Source organism: Delphinus delphis, chromosome 17, assembly GCF_949987515.2.
Source record: "Delphinus delphis chromosome 17, mDelDel1.2, whole genome shotgun sequence".
Lineage (NCBI taxonomy): Eukaryota > Metazoa > Chordata > Mammalia > Artiodactyla > Delphinidae > Delphinus > Delphinus delphis.
Window position 1 is genome coordinate 65,256,341 of NC_082699.1, and position 20,014 is coordinate 65,276,354.

Sequence of the window (20,014 nt, forward strand, 5' to 3'; positions counted from 1 at the left end):
CCCTGTGGAAGGAGTAGCATCTACTCAACTCCTTACCACCTACAGTCGTGTGGAAATGTGGACTCTGTGTGGCCAGATCTAACAGTTTTTAAAAAGGTAAGCCTGAAGTCTAGATTTTGTAAGAGTTTTGAAGTTTGGGCTCACCGTGTAGGTCAAACAAAAAGATCCCTGAGCAGCGTTTATGGCCTGTGAAATCATGTGTGGCTTCTACACTGCATTAATGTCCTCCTCTCCGGTCAAATCTAGACTCCCGTCCAGGCAATTTCCACTGCGTTGAAGGCTTCCCAACTCCCTGTGGCAGTTTGGAGAAAAAGATGGAGAAGTGGGTAGGAAGAGAGGAGAGGAAGGAAAGGAGGAGAGAGAGGCAGCACAAGACTTGGAAATAACTGTGCTGAGCTGGCCCCTCCTGGGGAGTAGACGGTGGGGAGACTTCGGGTTGGAAGAGAACTGGATGGAGCGTCGGGGTGCATCAGTGCAGGATATCTGAGCTGTCAGGACTTTTTGCAGGTCATCAGTTCTCCGACAAGTGGGCCCTGCTAATGGACCCCGGCAACATCAGGACTGGCACGAAGGGGTACCTGAAGTGTGACATCAGCGTGACTGGGAAAGGAGATGTCTTAACGCGCAATCCCAAAACCTCTGATGCCAAGGAGCAAATAGAAAAGTGAGAAAGGCCCATCGAGGACCATGCAAGAGAAATGATATGTCCCAGTTCCCATGTCTCTTTCTTCTCCCTTTCCTTACGGGTTCATGAGAACTTCCAAGTTCAAGGCCTGTCCAGTGGGGATTCTGCTCTATCAGAGGCACCACGATGTGTCTTATCAAAGGCATCACTGTCCTTTGGGAGGTCAGCTTCTAGGACAAGAACAGCCTGCCTTCCTATAATAACCCATAATAGATAAGCTATTCTTGAGCCTGTCCTATTGATCTGAATTGAGTTGATTTTTCTTTGAAGGAAGAATAATTTCAGCCACTAGCTCGTAAAATGGGAAGACTTTATGCGCCTCTTCTAAGTGTTTATTCTTTAACAACGAGTTTGCGTTCACTCTCCTAGGAGCTGGCCTGAACGAGTTTGCATTCACTCTGTTTTTTTTTAATTAATTTTTATTGGAGTGCTGCGTTCACTCTATTCACACTCTGTGCTGTCATCTACACTAGAAAGAAAACTCATTTTAGCGATGAATCCTATCTTTTCAGATTTTTCTCCTGTATCAGAATTCTTCTTTCTGCCTCCAAATTGCCTCTACCTTTTCTCTCTACTCTTTCAAGTGAGAAAGCTTTTTTATGTCTTATTTTTGTTCCCCGCAAGGAACCTTTTGATCCCACAAGGGTTTCCATCAGAGAGACCCTGGGCCAGATTCTATGTGAGACTCTACAGAGCTGAAGGGCTGCCCAAAATGAACTCCAGCATCATGGCGAACATCACCAAAGCCTTTGTGAGAGACAGTAAGGACCTCGTGGATCCCTTTGTGGAGGTCTCCTTTGCTGGACAGACGGTGAGGAAGGGTCATCACCAATCCTGGCAGGCCTGGACTGGAATCTTGCTCTTTACCCAGGACACTGCTGGTCAAATGACATTAAGTTAAGATCAAAATTAGGAAGTGCCCAGAGAGAGGAAGCTTGTCACAAAAAGGTTTTACATCGCATGGCAGGAAAGTAGTGGAGGGCCACCCACTCCCTCACCATTGGAGCTCGTGGAGAGAAGTGAGGGGAAGATCGCGGTGCAGCACCCAGGCAGGCAGGCCTCCTTCCTCACCTCTGGCTGCTTCTCTGAGCTGTTGCCCAGTCCCCAGCCCCCAGAGGATTACCACCTCCCTTTCAATCTGCTCTACAATCTACCCAGCTAGTCCTTGTCCTGTGTAAGCCTGGACATCCCTGTTCCCAGCTGTTCCCTGCTCAAGAGCCATTGGAAGTGCTAGGGCCTGGGCACACTGTCAGAGCTTAATCCTGGTTGGCTGGACTTGGAAGCTTCAGCTGACACACATGTTGTCTCCACCCGGCCCCTCCCGTTGGCAGGGTGAACCTTGGACTATTTCTATCTTGGACCCCATTGGCATATATAGGACATATATAAGCCCCATATAGGACACCACCTCCATTGTATGACGAGGAAACTGAGGTCCAGACTAGGGAAGGGATTTGCACCAGGTCCAACTTTTATAAAACATGAAGACAGGCTCTAACTGTATCTGCTGCAATCCTGGAGATGTGTGGCACTCCTTCATACACAGGTGTCAAGTTCACCCCAACCCAGTGGATGATGAGAACTTCCTGAGGGCGGGACCTGTGACAACTCACCTTTGTCCCAGATGCCCAGCACAGTGTCTGGCACAGAATAGGACATCAGTAATGTTCATGGGGTGTAACTGATTTTCATGGGTGTCGGTGGAATCAGGTTCATTATTTTTGACAACTCACTTTATATTTCCAGCTGGTGTGAAGTTTTCTTTAGTCGGTCAAGGGCACCTTTCATTTCCTTCCGTGGCTCACATTTTCCTGGCTTTGTTTTTAGGGGCGAACCACGGTGCAGAAGAACTGCGCCGATCCTGTGTGGCACGAACAGGTGGTCTTCAAGGAAATGTTCCCTCCCTTGTGTCGAAGGGTGAAAATCCAGGTATGGGATGAAGGCAGCGTGAGTGATACAGTGCTGGCAACACATTTCATCGACCTGAAGAAAATCTCCAATGAACAGGATGGAGATAAAGGTAAGGCTGCACGTGTCTGACTTGGAGATTGGGTCTCCAAATGATTGATTTAGAGCCTTCGTCGTCAGAAAGAGACGGTTGGAGCAGGCAATGTCTTAGGCACCTTCTATCCTCTGTGTGGTCTGTGGCTTGGGTTGGTTCAGGGTGGTGAACAGAGCCAGACTCTGGGAACCACGAGGCTTGTTCCCTGTCCCATGTCTTCCAGGAACATTGCTGTGTGTCCTTGAGGAAGTCACTCCCTCTCTCTGGGCCTTAGGTTTCTTAATTGAAAAATGAAGAGTTTAGATTAGATAAGAGGTTGGCAAACTGTGATCCATGGACCACATCTGGACTACCACGTATTTTTGTATGGCTCACAAGCTAAGAATGGTTTTTACGTGTTTATTTATTTATTTTTAAAAATTAATTAATTATTTATTTTTACTTTTGGCTGCGTTGGGTCTTCGTTGCTGCGCGCGGTCTTTCTCTGGTTGCGGCGAGCAGAGGCTACTCTTCGTTGCGGTGCGAGGGCTTCTCATTGCACTGGCTTCTCTTGCTGGGGAGCACGGGCTCTAGGCGTGCGGGCTTACAGTAGTTGTGCCACGTGGGCTCAGTAGTCTTGGTTCACGGGCTCTAGAGCGCAGGCTCTGTAGTTGTGGTGCACAGGCTTACTTGCTCCATGGCATGTGGGATGTTCCCAGACCAGGGCTCGAACCCGTGTCTCCTGCATTGGCAGGCAGATTCTTAACCCCTGTGCCACCAGGGAAGTCTCGGTTTTTACTTGTTTAAATGGTCAAAAAAATATGGTGCCCTCAACTCACAATGGGAGGTCCTGCTGACTGCACTCAGAGAGCCAGGGCAAGAATGGAGAGTCCCAGCTAATCCACAGAGTCAGGCAAAGGAGTTTTCACCCAAGATAAAGCTCTTTATTTATAAAACCTAAATTAATAGCTGTTAATTCTCTAAATATCCCAATCTACCTTCCCTTTTTTAAATGCCAATGCAGTCTTCCTCTGCACTACAAATTCGCATTGATCAATGTCTATATTTGTGTATATGTGTGTGTGTGTGTGTGTGTGTGTGTGTGTGTGTATATATATATATATATATATATACACACACACACACACATACATACACATTATACTGAAGGCTTGGCTTAAGCAGAGAACGAGATTTACACATTTTTGTGCCCTGCACAGAGTGACACCATAGAAAGGCCTTAATAAATATCTACTGTTTAAGTATTCATGATGTGGGAGGATTTGCCACAGGATTTCTTTATGCAGAAAACACACTCTGTCCACCTACAGGATTTCTCAACCAGACATAAACATGTTACCCACAGACTTCCCTGGTGGCGCAGTGGTTAAGTATCCACCTGCCAATGCAGGGGACACGGGTTCGAGCCCTGTTCCGGGTAGATTCACATGTCTCAGAGCAACTAAGCCTGTGAGCCACAACTACTGAGCCTGCGTGCTGCAACTGCTGAAGCCCACGCACCTAGAGCCCATGCTCCACAACAAGAGAAGCCACCGCAATGAGAAGCCCGCGCACTGCAACTAGAGAAAGCCCACGCACAGCAACAAAGAACCAACGCAGCCAAAAATAAGTAAATTTAAAAAAAAACAAACAGGTTACCCACAACTTTTCAGAAACATCTTGATGGGTTCAGGGAGATGTATAACAATGGTTTTAAAAGTAGACATCGGGGGCCATGGGAGAGGGACGGGGGGGAATGGAGAGAGGAAGTTTTCAGGCATAAAACTATCGATAACAGTAAAGCATATGGAAACTTTTCCTCGTCAAAAAGCGGGGGGATGGGCTTCCCTGGTGGCGCAGTGGTTTAGAGTCTGCCTGCCGATGCAGGGGACGCAGGTTCGTTCCCCCGTCCGGGAAGATCCCACATGCCGTGGAGCGGCTGGGCCCGTGAGCCATGGCCGCTGGGCCTGCGCGTCCGGAGCCTGTGCTCCGCAACGGGAGAGGCCACAACAGTGAGAGGCCCGTGTAACGCAAAAAAAAAAAAAAACCAACAACAACAAACAAACAAAAAAAAAACCGGGGGGATTGTTAAGCAAATTATGATATATATACTTATTAAGAGTAATGGCTAATATTCTAGACATCTCCTAAAGACTTGTATGAAGCACTTAATATTATCTCTTTTAATCCTGATAGGTGAGATAGGTACTGTTAGCACCCCCATTTTACAGTTGAGGAAACCGTGGCATTGGGAAGTTAAAAAACTTCCACAGCTTGAAAATGGCAGACCTGAGAGTTGAGATTTGAACCCAGGCAGTCAAGCTCAGGACCACCATGCTATATACTGCCTGTCAAAATGGAATATTCTGTTGTCAAAGAGATGTTTGCATAGACACTGTATATTTTCCCAAATGCTCTGTATTAAGAAGGGAAACTACTTATGCTAAGAGTAAGTTAAGATCACCAGGTCATTTCAGTTCTACATTTAGAACATATCTCAGAATATTTACTTCTCTCAGTCTCCACTACCAACGCCCTGGTCCAAGCCACCCCTGTCTTCAGGTTTTTTTTAATATAAATTTTTAAAAATTTATTTATTTTATTTATTTATGGCTGTGTTGGGTCTTCGTTGCTGTGCGTGGGGTTTGTCTAGTTGCGGTGAGTAGGGGCTACTACTCGTTGCAGTGCACGGGCTTCTCATTGCGGTGGCTTCTCTTGTTGCCAAGCACGGGCTCTAGGTGCAGAGGCTTCAGTAGTTGTGGCTCGTGGGCTCTAGAGCGCAGGCTCAGTAGTTGTGGCGCACGGGCTCAGTTGCCCCGCGGCATGTGGGATCTTCCCGGACCAGAGCTCAAACCCATGTCCCCTGCATTGGCAGGCGGATTCTTAACCACTGCGCCACCAGGGAAGCCCACGTCTTGAGTTTTGATGGAGAAGTGGTGCTTGAACCAGTGTGCCCACATCCATTCATTTTTTAAAAAATTTTTATTTATTTACTTATTTCTATTTTAGGAGAAAAGCTAAAGTCTTGACAAAAACATGGTACTAAAACAGGAAACTAAACGAATGCAAAATAAAACACAAAACAAAACAAAATCAAACCAGCATGGACTTCTGTTTCCACCTTTGAAGATGACTGATTCGGGACTTGCCCTAGCACTTTATTTAGTTGTTTTTTAACTTTTTATTTTATATCAGAGTATAGTTAATTAACAATGTTGGGTTAGTTTCAAGTGTACTACAAAGTGATTCAGTTATACATATACATGTACCTATTCTTTTTCAAATTCTTTTCCCATGTAGGTTGTTACATAACATTGAGCAGAGTCCCCTGTGCTGTACAGTAGGTCCTTGTTGGTTACCCATTTTACATATAGCGGCCCACGTCTGTCCTTAGAACCCGTCACATAGCAACCAGGGTGATCTTAAAAACACACAACCGGTTAGGTCACATCTTTGCTTAAACCCCTCTAAAATATTCCCATAATTTCTAGGATACAGTCCAAAATCCTTATCAAGCCTCCGGAGACCTGCTCACCTCTCCAAACTCTTCTCACCCGCTCACTCTCTGGACTCCAGCCACATTGGCTTTCTCTTCCAGTTCCTTCTATCTCCAAGCCCCTTTCCAACTGCCATGTGCTTTTCCCTCTGCCCAGAACTCTCTCTCCTCTCTCTCTGCCTAATTCCTCTCTCCACGCCACACCAGCCTGTATTTTGTCCTTGCTGCCCAAGATACATCTCCTTCATAGCATTTGTAATGTGATGTGAATATTTATTTGTTTAATGTTTGTATCTGCTTTATTCGCTACTGGGCTCTGTGTTTTGTGTCTACCATGATGCCTGGCACATGTTAGGAGTCAATAAATGTTTGATCAATGAGTGAACAGATGAGGAAGCAAGTTGGCATTCATAGTCTTACTACAATTGTGGACAAGCGTAGACATGCATGGAAGAAAGACTAGAAAGGATTGTAGCAAAATGGTGGTTGTGGCTTTTGGTGATGGGATATTCTTTTTTTTTTAATTAATTAATTTATTTATTTTGGGCTGCGTTGGGTCTTTGTTGCTGCACGTGGGCTTTCTCTAGTTGCGGCAAGCGAGGGCTACTCTTTGTTGCGGTGCGAGGGCTTCTCATTGCGGTGGTTTCTCTTGTTGCGGAGCACGGGCTCTAGGCATGCGGGCTTCAGTAGTTGAGGCACGTGGGCTTCAGTGGTTGTGGCACACGGGCTCAGTAGCTGTGGCTCGTGGGCTCTAGAGCACAGGCTCAGTAGTTGTGGCACATGGGCTTAGTTGCTCCGCGGCATGTGGGATCTTCCCGGACCAGGGATCAAACCACTGTGCCACCAGGGAAGTCCAGGATATTCTTTTTGGTTTTGTTTTGCTTTGTTTTTTGGCCATGCCCAAAACTTGCGGGATCTCAGTTTCCCAACCAGGGATTGAACCTGGGCCATGGCAGTGAAAGCCAAGAATCCTAACCACTAGGCAACCAGGGAACTCCCCGTGACAGGATATTCTGTAAATATTTTCTCTTGTCTTATCTTTATATTTTACATTTCTAAATGAATGTGCACAATTTTCGTAAAGCAAAAAATAGCCACAGCTTGAAAGCATAACTAGGCGACTGAAGCTTGGTATCTTTACAGGATTTCTACCCACATTCGGACCTGCCTGGATTAACCTGTATGGCTCACCCAGGAACCAAAGTCTGATGGAAGACTACCAGGAACTGAATGAAGGTTTCAGAGAAGGCGTGTCGTTCAGGGGCAGAATTTTGGTGGAGATTGCTGTGGAGATCCTCTCAGGAGGGACACAGGAGTTTAAATTCTCCAAGGCTCTCAAGGAGCTCAAGCTGTCTTCAAAGGACAAAGACTCCAAATCTTCCAAAGGCTCAAGTAAAGACAAGGGTGACGAAACTGATGGAAAAGCCCAGCAGGCTTCGGACAAAACCAACTCAACAGAGGTCGAGGTGGAGCCTTTCGATGCGCCCCTGGAGGTAGGTCTGAGCGCTGCTCCACCGCGTCTGTGATTTGAGCCCAGAGCAGGGACAGCACCTGCCACAGGCTTCCAAAGACCCGCAGAGGTGACAGTGCCCCTGCAAAACGTGTCGGCTCAGCCCTGTATTCCAGGGCTGGTCCTCTGCCTCTTCCTGCTCACATCACGGCCATCTGCTCATGATACATTCCATCCGCGTCCCCCCCAAGTACGGATTCCCATGGCAACCAAAGTAAAAGAGAAATAAAAGTGCTCTGGGGGAGCTGGTGGGAGTGGGTGGTGGGGTGATGGACTGAAGTCTATCCGTGGCCTAATTTTGTTTAGTTTTGTGAGCTTAGCGTACGCTCTGGATGTGAGATAATGTGGGATGAGGGATGAAGAGGAAGAAGAGTGGGTGACAAGCTGTGGGATGAAAGAAAGTGAGAAACCTATTCTCCTGCCCCCGCCCCCCCACGGCTGTGGGGAAATCACAGCTGGAAGGAATGGTTACCTTTGCTTGTGATTCAACGTAATGCACAGCAGCATCTTTTAGCCCAGTTCTGTGTTATGGTAGAGAGATCTGGGGCTCCAAGAGGAATACAGACCATGAATATCCTCTCAGTCGTTTAGTTCAGCAATAGTGCTTTGTAGTTGCAAACGAAGGAATTTTATGTTTTGGTGGCTAGATTATAGCTTGGATGATTCTACCTCTGGGAGTGTGTTTCTCAGGTCATCCAGGCAATGATTTTAGATGGGGAAGGGAGGTAATGGCCAGTCTTCCTGAGCTGTCCATTCCTGGTAGAGACTAGACAGATGGAAGGATTTTTAGTATGTGGGTCACCTTAGCTTTGGAAGAGCCACTTAATTTTACTGCTGGGAGCTAGTAAATCTTAAGAAACAGTGCGGGGGAGAGGTTGTAGCTCAGGGTTGGAAATCTTGGGGATTGGTCCTATTCGTGGCTCTGATACTAACACCTCTCCGTGTTTCAGTTTACTCATCAACAGAATGGGGTGGTAATGGTCCCTCTGTCGTAGGCACCTCCTGGAGTGAATGAGGGAATAGTTGTAAAATGGTCCGCAGAGTTCTTAGCACATCCATGGTGAGCAGGCAATACCTTTGCTGTTGCTGTGGTTACCAGTGTGTTTCTTTGGTTTACTCCCACCACCAGGGGAAGGTTATTCAGAGCTCTCCACCCTGCTTGACTTTTTTTGGACTTTGCCAAAAATTGTGGGTAGCTTAGTGGCCACCTAAACTGATATCCCCTGTATCTGTCCCTGTTGAATGTCCCATTCTTTTCTAAACAGAGATTGCAAAGTGGAAAGGGGCTAGTTGAAGATTTCTTTAACCTAAGTCAATATCTTCAAGGTATTTTGCTGAGGTCATCTGAAAAAGTAAAGTCTAGCAGAAAGCCAGGGTGACTGGGAACTTAGGTGGGGTAGAGCATCCACTTTTCTACAAGGCCAGGGGGTCATCTTGGCTATTGCGTGGTCTGAGGGGGAAAATTCAGACCCTTATTTCATTCAAACTTTTATTTCATTCAAACCCTTATTTCTTCTCCCTCCTCTCTTAATCTTGACTTTCTGGTTTGTGGTCAGTTCCTTGCTGTGTTTATTAGTTATCTATTGCTGTATAACAAATTACCTCCAACTTTAGCAGCATGAAATAAACAAATGTTTATTTCCTCTGTGGGTGAGGAACTTGGGAATACCTTAGCTTGGTGGGTCTGGCTCAGAATCTCTCATGAGGTTCCCATTTAGATGTTGGTAGGGGCAGCAGTTATCTGAAGGCTTGACTCAAGCTGTAGGATCTAATTCCAACATGGCGCACTTACATGGCTGTGGGCAGGAGGCCTCAGTTCCTTACTACATGGACCCTTCCATAGGCTGCTTGAGTGTCGTCATGGAAGATGACTTCCCCCAGAGTGGGTGATCCAAGAGAGAGCAAGGCAGAAACTGCTATGTCTTTTATGACCACATCCATGGAAGTCACACCCTGACATTTAGGCCACATTCTAATTGTTAGAAATGAGCAGCAAGTCCAGGCCATGCTGAAAGGGGTGTGGGGGGGAATTAGCCTTCACCTTTTAAGGGGAAGATTTTCCAAGAATTTGTGGACATATTTTAAAACCACCACACTGGGCTCCTCCTTTTCCCAGAGTCTCAACAGCTCAGAGTTTGCCCTTACCAACGTGGTAACATCCTTTTTCTGCAGTATCTTCTTCTTTTTTAGCTCTCCAGGGTCCTCCAGCTCTAGTCTCCTTTGCTGCAGCCTTACTCTCATTGCATATCTGGACAAATGAAATCCCATGTTGCTGGCTTTCAAAACTCACCCTCATCACCACCATCAAAGATTTTCTCCCTTAGGTCAAACTTTGTATTCATTTTTACATCCTCAGCATTGGAAGGAATAAAAGTAGAGTCTGACTCCATGAAATTTATGGTTATAGAAAGGGAGATAAGACATAATAAATATACAGGAAGTGGAAAGTGATAAATGTGATAAGTAGGGACAGAGAAAGTGCTATTATTTCCTGGAGTGAGTGCAGTATAATGATTAAAATGTTGGGCTCCCAAGTAAGACAGCTGGGTTTAAGACATGGCAGTATGGTGCAGTGGTTACTGCCCCAGCCTCTGGACAAACATTCCCTCTGTTTGAATCTTTGAGCAAGTGACATAAGCTCCTTAGGTTTATTTCCAATAATAACCTTTACTTCATCGGCTCACAGTGAGGGTTTAATGAATTAATACAACAAAGTGCTTATTAGAACAGAGCCTGGCACATAGTAAGTGCTCAATAAGTATTAGTCATGTTTAGTAACTTTGGGCAGATATCTTAATCTTTCATGGAATTGCAGTGTCTTCATCTTTAAATGGGTATTATAGAAAGATCCCCCTCCTAGGATAGTTATGAGAATTACATGAGGTAATGTAGGTAAAATTCTTAATACCACATCTGACACATAGTAAGAGTTCTGTAAACATTACCATCATCATTTTTCTAACTCAGGGAGTCAGTGGATGCTTCCAGGAGAAGAGGCATTTGGGTTGGACCTTGAAGGGTGGGTGGGATTAAGACATGAATTATAGTTGAAATACTTATGGTGACTGCCACTTGCAGCATTGATATGAGTAGGCTTTATAATAGGTATTGCACATGGATGATCTCATTTCTTCCCCGCGTAGGTCCTCCTATGATGTTTATTTCACAGACAAGGAAAATGACACCCGGGCAATGGGCATGGCTTGCCCAAAGTCAACAGCTAGGAAGTAGCAGAGTTGGGATTTGAAGAGGGGATTGGCTGGCCTTGGAACCTGCTGTCCCTCTTCCAGGCTCTATGGCCTCCATTCCCTTCAGGTCTCTGAGTGGTTTTTAACCTCCTCCCAGATAGTAAACTTGGCCCCATGAAGGCGCGATAAGGGGCTGGCTTACAGCCAAGGGACACAGTGGTGGCAGGTGGGAGTGGTGTGTGCTCTGTGACTAAGAGCCAGCACTAGGTCCCCACCCTGTCCCACATTTTCTGGTCAACAGAAACATTTCCTGCTGATGCCAACAGCACAGGAGGCTCGTGTGTGAAGGAAGGGTCTCAAAAAAGAGAGAGGAACACAGGTCAGGGCTCTTGATTGAAGGGAGCTCTTAATCTATGAAGCCACGACTGCTTTATTCCTTAAATGAACTGTATTGCTTTTTCTGTTGAGTTTAATAAGTCCAAGGGTAAAACCAGAAAGAACAGACTATAAATCCAGCTCATTCAGCCTCTTCGCTCAGAAATGTGATGCTGTGTCATGTGGTGTCCCAGCTACACATGCTCCTTGAACAATCAACCTCTTAGAAAGATATGTATACCAAGCTTACCTTTAAAATAAAAGGAAATTTGATTGTAAGGTTGACGCTCAGGAGGTGGAGACTACATCATTCTAGATAAATGGCTGAATTTGGATTTGTAATTTGTAGGTCCTGGTTTCTGCCAGTCTGATTAGAGGGGAAACTATGTGCCATTTCAGGCTGACATCAAGACTCAGGTTTCTATAAATTACCTTGGACCGGGTTGGCATCACTAATTCAGCTTCCTCCTGCTAAAAAAAGAGGCAGCCCTGTCTAATGTATTTTTTTCTTTCTATAGATTGTACCAGAAAAACAAGAGGAATTTTTACTGTTTGGAGCGTTTTTTGAAGCTACCATGATTGACCGGAGGATTGGAGATAAACCCATTAGCTTTGAAGTTTCTATTGGTAAGTGCAGACAAGCACAGCACCTGGCACATGGCATGAACTTTAAACCTACCTCTTAAATAAATGAATTAGTGTGTTACGTGAAGATGGTAGCACTCTGCTGGAGGTTTGCACCTCAGGAAGAAATGAATAAATCCTTGTCCACTCTGGTGTCAATATGTAAGGGATAGATTTATTTTCATACTTAAAAAAAGGATTAAGAGTATAATTTGCATTCAGACAGACTTGGACTACTAATTCTGGTTCCCTTAATTGCTCTGGGTCTCAGTTTCTTCGTCTATAAAATGGGAATAATGATAACTCCTCATGGAGCTGTTGCAAGCGTTTAATGAGTTAATGCATGCAACATGCCACACATATAATAGGTGCTGTTATAACTCCCAGCAATCTTCCTGGACTGATGTACATCTGGGAAAACCACTCCAAGAAAGAGCATTCCATCAGAGAAGGTCTTGATTTATATTTGGGAAGTTCTCCATCAGTGGAGCAGAAGGAAATGGAGACGGAATCCAGTTAATTTGTAACTTAAGTAATTTTTACAAAAAAACCCTAAGATGTATGTTGATGATGGCTTAGTGTCATTGTTAATCTTATTTCTTTGGTCTGCCCATCACTCTACCTTCATACTGAGAGCTTATTTCCCTGCCCTGGGAAGACATAAACTTGGATCCTTTCTGCCAAGCAGCCTGATTTTGCTTATTGACACCTGGCCCTTCTCCCCTTACTACTGGCTCTTCAGGTAACTTTGGGAACTTGATTGATGGGGGATCGCATCATGGCGATAGGAAGAAGGCAGTTGACTCAGCTGAAGAAGATGCCCTTCCACTGCTGCATGAAGGAGAAGGGGACACAGCCATGCCCATGGTCTCCACCACTCACCCCGAGAAGCCACTCGTGACAGAAGGGAACAGGTAGGAGACATAGCAGGTGAGAGTAGCCGGGGTTTCTGACAGTAGAAGCTTGACCAATTTCTGGGACTGTTTGATTCAGTTCTTCCCTAAAACTGGAAACATTCTTTATCTTATTTATAAGAACAAGGTGCAGGGGTTCCCTGGTGGCGCAGGGGTTGAGAGTCCGCCTGACAATGCAGGGGACACGGGTTCATGCCCCGGTCCGGGAAGATCCCACATGCTGCAGAGCGGCTGGGCCCGTGAGCCATGGCCGCTGAGCCTGTGCGTCCGGAGCCTGTTGCTCCGCAACGGGAGAGGCCACAACAGTGAGAGGCCCGCGTACCGCAAAAAAAAAAAAAAAAAGAACAAGGTGCAAACAAGGGCAACATGGTAAGTGCCACTCCTGAATTCTTAGTAACGTGTTGACAGCTCTCCAAACGACACATCCAGGGGATTCATGTAAGGGCAGAGCAATGATGATGGTTATTATTATCGTATCTGAAGCTCCATTCATTCTATAACTTTGAAGCATAACAAGGTAGGAAGGTCAGATGTTAAAATTTCAATCCCAAATCCTATTAACAGTTGTTATAGTCATCTGAATATAAGGTAAACTCAAGTTGGTGGAATTATTAGATACATGATTTATTATCTTATTTTTGCCCACCATCAAACTGAAGAACTCAAAAATGAGCGTCAGCCACCAGAAAAGACCGTTTCAGAAAACTGCTGGGGCACCTGCATGTGCCCTCACTGATCGTTAATCCAAATAACATTTCAACATGCAAAGAGAAGTGAAATTATAGAACTGTCTTAAGAAAGTGATGTCAACCAAATGGTTTATGAGACGGGAAAGCCACACGTAGAGAGATTCTTCTGTGTTCTGAGCTTTATGCCATGAGTAAAAAAATATGATCTCACTGGATTGTCATAAGAGAACATGGCTCTCCCTGTTCACATGTGAGGGGATGGGAACCACATCGTTAGTTCTCTTCAATCTTCGCTCTTCTCTCTCTGGGCACGAACCCATGGCTTACCGACCACTGTTAGAATAATGACTCTCACATCTATTTCCCCAGACGGGCTTCTTTCCTGAGCAGCAGGTCCAAACACCTCCATTTGGGGGTCCCTGGATTATTCACCAGACTCATTGTCTTCACAGACAACTTTGCCCCTTTTCCTATCTTTCCCATCTCAGAGACTGGTCATAACATTGTCTGCATCCTCCGAGCCACAAATCAGAAAGTTGGCAAGTGTTCGCTTTTCCCTTCCTACCCGTATCCAATTAGTGATGAAGTCTGGTCAATTCGAGTTCTCCAGTGTGTCCTCTATTGCCATTTCTTGAATCTGGCCTGTCAGCACCTTTGGCCTCAATTATTTTAAACACCTCTTACCTGGCTTGGATCTGTTTCAAGAAATTCACCGAACTGTCTATCTGAACTCCCCAGTCCCCTGATTGACATTATACATTCGCTGTCTGTGGCTTTCAGAATTAATTTCAGAGGACATTTTTTTTTTTTTTTTTTTTTGCGGTACGCGGGCCTCTCACTGCCGTGGCCTCTCCCGTTGCGGAGCACAGGCTCCGGACGCGCAGGCTCAGCGGCCATGGCTCACAGGCCCAGCCACTCCGCGGCATGTGGGATCTTCCCGGACCGGGGCACGAACCCTTGTCCCCTGCAAAGGCAGGCGGACTCTCAACCCCTGCGCCACCAGGGAAGCCCAGGGGACATATTTTGTTGATTTGATCCCTACCCACTTCTCTACGATAACCTCTGGGTATTCCCCAAACCCCAGCGTTCCCGCACCACCATTCCCCAGATGGGTCCTGTGGTTTGCCGTGTCTGGCCCTTTGAACACGCTCTTCCTTCTGCCAGAAGCAACAAGCACCCTCCTCAGAACTGCTCGCTTCCGTTACCTTTCAAGACTAAGTTCAAGTTCCCTTCCCTGAATCCCAAGTCTTATTTGGACCTTCTCTACTCACCTGCATCAAACACTAATCACACTGCATTAAGATATTTTTACTAGTCTGTCTCCCTATTAGACTGTGAGTACCTGAGGGCAAAGGACTGTGTCTTGTTCACCTTTGGATCTGCTCATCTCCATGCCAGGCACATAGTAGACGCTCATAACTGTTTCTGAATGAGTTAAGCACATGCTATAACTGGGTTGGGCACAGGGTACTATGTGGGTAGAGGCGGGCAGTGGAGGAGGTGAAGAGTTGGGAAAGGTCACAACAAGGGCGACATCCTAAAGGGCGAGAACGAGCTTAAGGGACAGAAAGCGACTGTCTGGGACAAAGTAGGAAGCAGTAAGTGAAAATAATAATTTTTGAGCATGGCCTACATTTTCTAAATCCCGTCTCTCCCATGGACCACCCTCCCCCTCCCACAGACCACCTTCTTTGGGGTCTTTTTTATGGGTCCCTGGCAGCCACCCTCCTTTACACGCACCAAAAAGGACCCCAAACTTCCCAGCCCTTTAATGGCTTCTCTGTCCAGTCTCGAAACTGAGGACATCAATGAACGGGATCTGCAGCTCTGGGAGGCTTTTATGAGACTCTCATTGGTACTCTGCATCCTTTCGCCGGGATCCTTTTGGCAGTGAAAACATCCCCACCTTGTTAGACTAGCCTGTTGTTGACTGTTGGAGGGGATGGCAGGGGATGTAGTGTGGGAAGGGTTTGAGAGGAAATGAGAGCTCTACGGAACCCTCAGATGGACCTCCCATTAGTCCTGACAGGCTGGCTCGAAGAGACCAAGATGCCATGCTGGTGTTTTGGGGCTTTATATTCCTGTCACTATATCGAGGCTCTGTCCACATAGTGGCAAGCCAGGGTGGCAGCAGCTGAACTGGAAGATTCTCTAATGGACCACCACACACACACATGCACGCATGTGCACACACAACATACACACACATGCACATACACACACAATTTGTCTGTTGCCTCCATGACAAGACTGGCCTGCCTTCCACGTTTCTCTTCACACAGACTCGGGTGTGTATGGGACAATTACAGGCGGCTGAGGGCAAACCTACTTAAGAATATCGCTGTCTTTAGGCAGGGCACTTCAGCCTTTTGCTACACCTCTCCCATCTTCCCTGCTTTCACATCCATCCCTTTCCTCCTTGGGAACTGAATTCTACTGGTTAGTTCCTTCTTTTCTGTCTTCAGTCTCATCCTCTTAACTTTTTTCTTATCATTTAGGCACATCCAACCATCGCCATCAGCCATTCATTCTCTTTGGCTCCACAGCTCCCCTTCCAGCTACTTTGCCATCCCTCTCGTCCCTGCTTAGTCAAGCAGGTCATCTGCATTACCGGCACCAATGCCCAGCAACAATACATTTTGTATGGATGGATGAATGGACGGCAAGCCATGGGATGCTGACGTTTAGTTTGAAGCACATGACTTCATCTTCATTAATATTATTACCCTCTTAGATTTCTCTAGCGATTTCAGTTTATAAAATACATTCACATCTGTTATCTCGGTTGATCCTTACACAGTCAGGGCCCAGCATATAGACATTAAAAGGAAAAAGATGTTAGTTTTTCTCCTTTCTCTCTTCTCTCAATTGGAAAGAGAATTTCTCCTTGAAGAGGGCTTGCCTTCCCTCTTGTGAGATCATTTCTAAACTTTGCCCTGGGTCAGAGGGTGGTAGCTGTTATTACCTCACCGCTGTAGCCGTATAACAGTTCGTTGCTTATTGTCTATGGATCCCCAAGTAAAGGCTAAGGATGGAATTAATAGTTTGACTATTTTGTCATCACCCTTCCCCCAACCCACCCAGAACATACAAACATGAACAGGTTACTGGGATTGTCTGAAAAACACTGATCACCAACTAACTTCCAGACCTAATGTGTTTTCCCAGGAATTACAACTATTTGCCATTTGAGGCCAAGAAGCCCTGTGTCTATCTCATCAGTTCTTGGGGAGACCAGACGTTTAGGCTGCATTGGTCCAACATGCTGGAGAAAATGGCGGACCTCCTGGTAGGTGACTCTGACAGGTGATGGATTTGAATATTGGGAAGCTGGAGGCAAAGGGGATTTTTTTCCACCCAGTAGAGGGTCTTGACCTCAGTTTAAATACAAGTGAATTGAGGCTGCTACATTTGGAGGACACCTGGCTCCTACCACACGGACCCAGGGGAACGAGAATACATTTTGCAAAATCCCTTGACTTTAAATCAAATTATCCAAATTCAAATCCCTGCTCTGCTTCTAACTGTTATAGGACCTAGAGTTAGGCCACTTTCCCAATCTCCAAAGGCAAGGGATGGACAGCTTTCTCACAAAATTGATAGATCTTAGCTTCAACTAATATAAAATCCTAAGTCCTTAACACGGTGGACAATTCCTCCAAGTTCAAGCCCTGACACCTCTCCAGTCCTACATCTCACGTGCTCTTCCTCCTTACTGTGTTCCAAGCACGCTGGTCTCCTTTCAAGTGCCTCAAAGAAACCAGGCTCCTCTGTGCCTCCTAGCCACCTCCATGCTGTTCCCTCTGTCAGGGCTGCTTTTCCCCTTCATGTTTCTCCTGTGAAGCCCAGTCAACCTCTAGGGCTCATACTTAAGCACTTTCTCAGAGAAACCTTCTTACTCGCTCCCTTTTACCCTCTTCCATCATATCCTGCTCTTTTCCTTCAGAATTATTTGAGGAATTGAATGTGTGAAAGTATTTAAAATGGCACCTATATGTGAAAAATACTAGGCCGTCCCACCCAACCCCTGCCGGGTGGAGGCAGGGAAGAAAACCTGGGAACACTGCTCCTTTGGTATCTCCCTCCCTTTGTGATTCCTTTTCGTTTACTCCACATTCCTCTTTCCAGCCCACACATCTCACGAGCAGTGTCCTCTCCTCTCTGTCCCACTGTGCCTCACCAGGGGACCCTGGTCTGATCCCTCTCATTCCATGAAAACCCACACGAAGGAAAGCACACATTTCTCTCTCCCGTTTGCTTTATAATTCTGTCTCCAATTGTGTAAAACACGGTATTGGGGGCTTCCCTGGTGGCGCAGTGGTTGAGAATCCGCCTGCCAATGCAGGGGGCACAGGTTCGAGCCCTGGTCTGGGAAGATCCCACATGCTGTGGGGCAACTAAGCCTGGGTGCCACAACTATTGAGCCTGCGATCTAGAGCCTGTGAGCCACAACTACTGAAGCCCGCGCTCCTAGAGCCCGTGCTACGCAAACAAGAGAGGCCACTGCAATGAAAAGGCCGCGCACCGCAAGGAAGAGGAGCCCCCGCTCGCCGCAACTAGAGAAAGCCCGCATGCAGCAACGAAGACCCAACGCAGCCAAAAATAAAATAAATTAATTAATTAAAACAAAGCAAAACAAAACAAAACACAGTATTGCCTCTGGCCATGGGGATTGCAGGCATCATGGAGATGGAGTCTGAAAGCGGTCATGGAGGCTGGGTTTGGAGTCACGCCATGGGGAGGCCATGGACTCGCTTTTTACGGCTGGTCTTGCTTCTCCTTCAGACAAAGTAGTTTATTTCTAAAAGGCTTGAAAAAACAAATCAGAATTTTTTTATCCCTAGAGGCCATAGTAGCCTTGAGCACTTGTTTCTAATTCTTTCTCAGAGCCAGGATCCCTGCCATGCGTGGCATATCATGGCTAACCTGACTGAATGTTTACTAAGCACGAAGCATGGTTTGAAGACGTTCACATCTCCCTATAGGGCTATAGGTGGGTACCATTATTGCCAGATTTTACAGATGAGGAAACTGGGCAGAAGTGGGTGAGGTCACCTGATAAAGCCTGGATTTGGATGTCGTAGGTAGTCTGACTCCCAAGCCTAAACCTTTAACCGCTCCACAGTGTTGCCTTATAGTGAAGGGGCAAAGAGGGAAATATATGTCCCTAGGTATGTGATGGAGGATGTCGTTGTTGTAAATTCTAGCAAAGCAGTGGTGACGTGTACATTGCCCCTTGGGTGCCATTTTCCTCCAAGCCATGAAATGGAACCCTAGAATTTAGGATCCAAAGGAAAAGTACAATGATTAAGTACACAAGCATATAGCCAATGTCATATACAACCTGTCTTCTTTTCCCTCAACACCCCACCCCTGACAAAAACCCCCATAATCAGAAGAATTGATAGCCTGTTAGTTTCGGGGATTATCCAGTGTGGTTATACTCCTATATAACAAACTGGCGTGAACATTGCTTTTGAAGTTTTTGATAATTCTATCTAATTTACTCTACTTTGTTAGGTATTTCCCATGACATTAAGGTTTCCCTCACAAGGTAGATTCTAAATAAATGGAACTCAGTTCATGAATAAATCTGGGACAGAAACAATGAGTTTGAGCAACACAGGAGAAGACTTGAATCTGGGCCAATTCCAGTTAAGAAAGGAAGGTTCGAAGTTAGAATGCAGTGGCATTTCCCTGTTCAGACATACACGAAAAAACAAGAGATATGTTCCTTCATTTTCAAAACAAAATATTAGCTCGATATTATTTCTGTGAGTGTTAGAATCAGTGTCTCCACTATGGTGTCTCATTCCCACCTCTCATCCCCCCACCTGTGTGGTTTGTTTTCAGGATGAAGGTATAGAGGAAGTGAAAGAACTGATTAAGATTTCAGAGGAAGCCCCGGAAGAGAAAATGAAGATGGTACTCACTGACTTCGTCAGTCAAAGCAGGTACTGCAGAGACAGCTGTCATCTGGGTAGCTCAGCAGATATGGAATCAGCTTTTAACTACTTAGAAAATGGTCGATTTTACATGCATTCATATGGGCATTGAATAGTGTTATATCCATCTTAATTTTGTTCAGTAATTTAGCTGCAACTGTGGGCTCACTACTGCTTCCTGACACTTAACTAAAACATAAAGCAAAGGGGGGAAAGAAAAGGAAAAGAGAAGAAAAGAAAGACTGCAGAGACATTTTATGAAACAAGAAAAATGCTGGTAGTGTCAGTGTCCAGCATGGCTCTTTGCATCTGATAGGTACTCAACAACTATTTGGCAAGTAGATGGATAAATTATATCAAATGCTATTTAATAGAATTTTTATACACTACATTAATAAGCACCAATTAATGACTTTTATTCCAGGAGGTAGACAATATAATAAAAGATGAAAAAACAGGGTGTATTAGTTATCTATTACAGAGTAACAATAACCCTCAAACTTAGTGGCTTACACATATTTATTATTTCACAATTTCTTGGGTTATGAATGCAGGTGTGGCTTAGCTGGGTCCTTGGCTCAGGACCTCTCCCAGGCTGCAGTCAAGG

General features: G+C 45.7%; 1 protein-coding gene across 1 annotated transcript in view; it reads left to right on the forward strand.

The window, feature by feature from the left end:
• FER1L6 (fer-1 like family member 6) overlaps nt 1-20,014 on the forward strand; it is a 126,477-nt gene that overhangs the window by 18,420 nt on the left and 88,043 nt on the right. The window contains exons 7-14 of the mRNA XM_059995163.1: nt 508-664; nt 1,310-1,496; nt 2,513-2,705; nt 7,306-7,655; nt 11,754-11,862; nt 12,602-12,773; nt 16,631-16,751; nt 19,316-19,416. Coding sequence (XP_059851146.1) covers nt 508-664; nt 1,310-1,496; nt 2,513-2,705; nt 7,306-7,655; nt 11,754-11,862; nt 12,602-12,773; nt 16,631-16,751; nt 19,316-19,416 — 1,390 coding nt within the window. The remainder of the gene's footprint in view (nt 1-507; nt 665-1,309; nt 1,497-2,512; nt 2,706-7,305; nt 7,656-11,753; nt 11,863-12,601; nt 12,774-16,630; nt 16,752-19,315; nt 19,417-20,014) is intronic.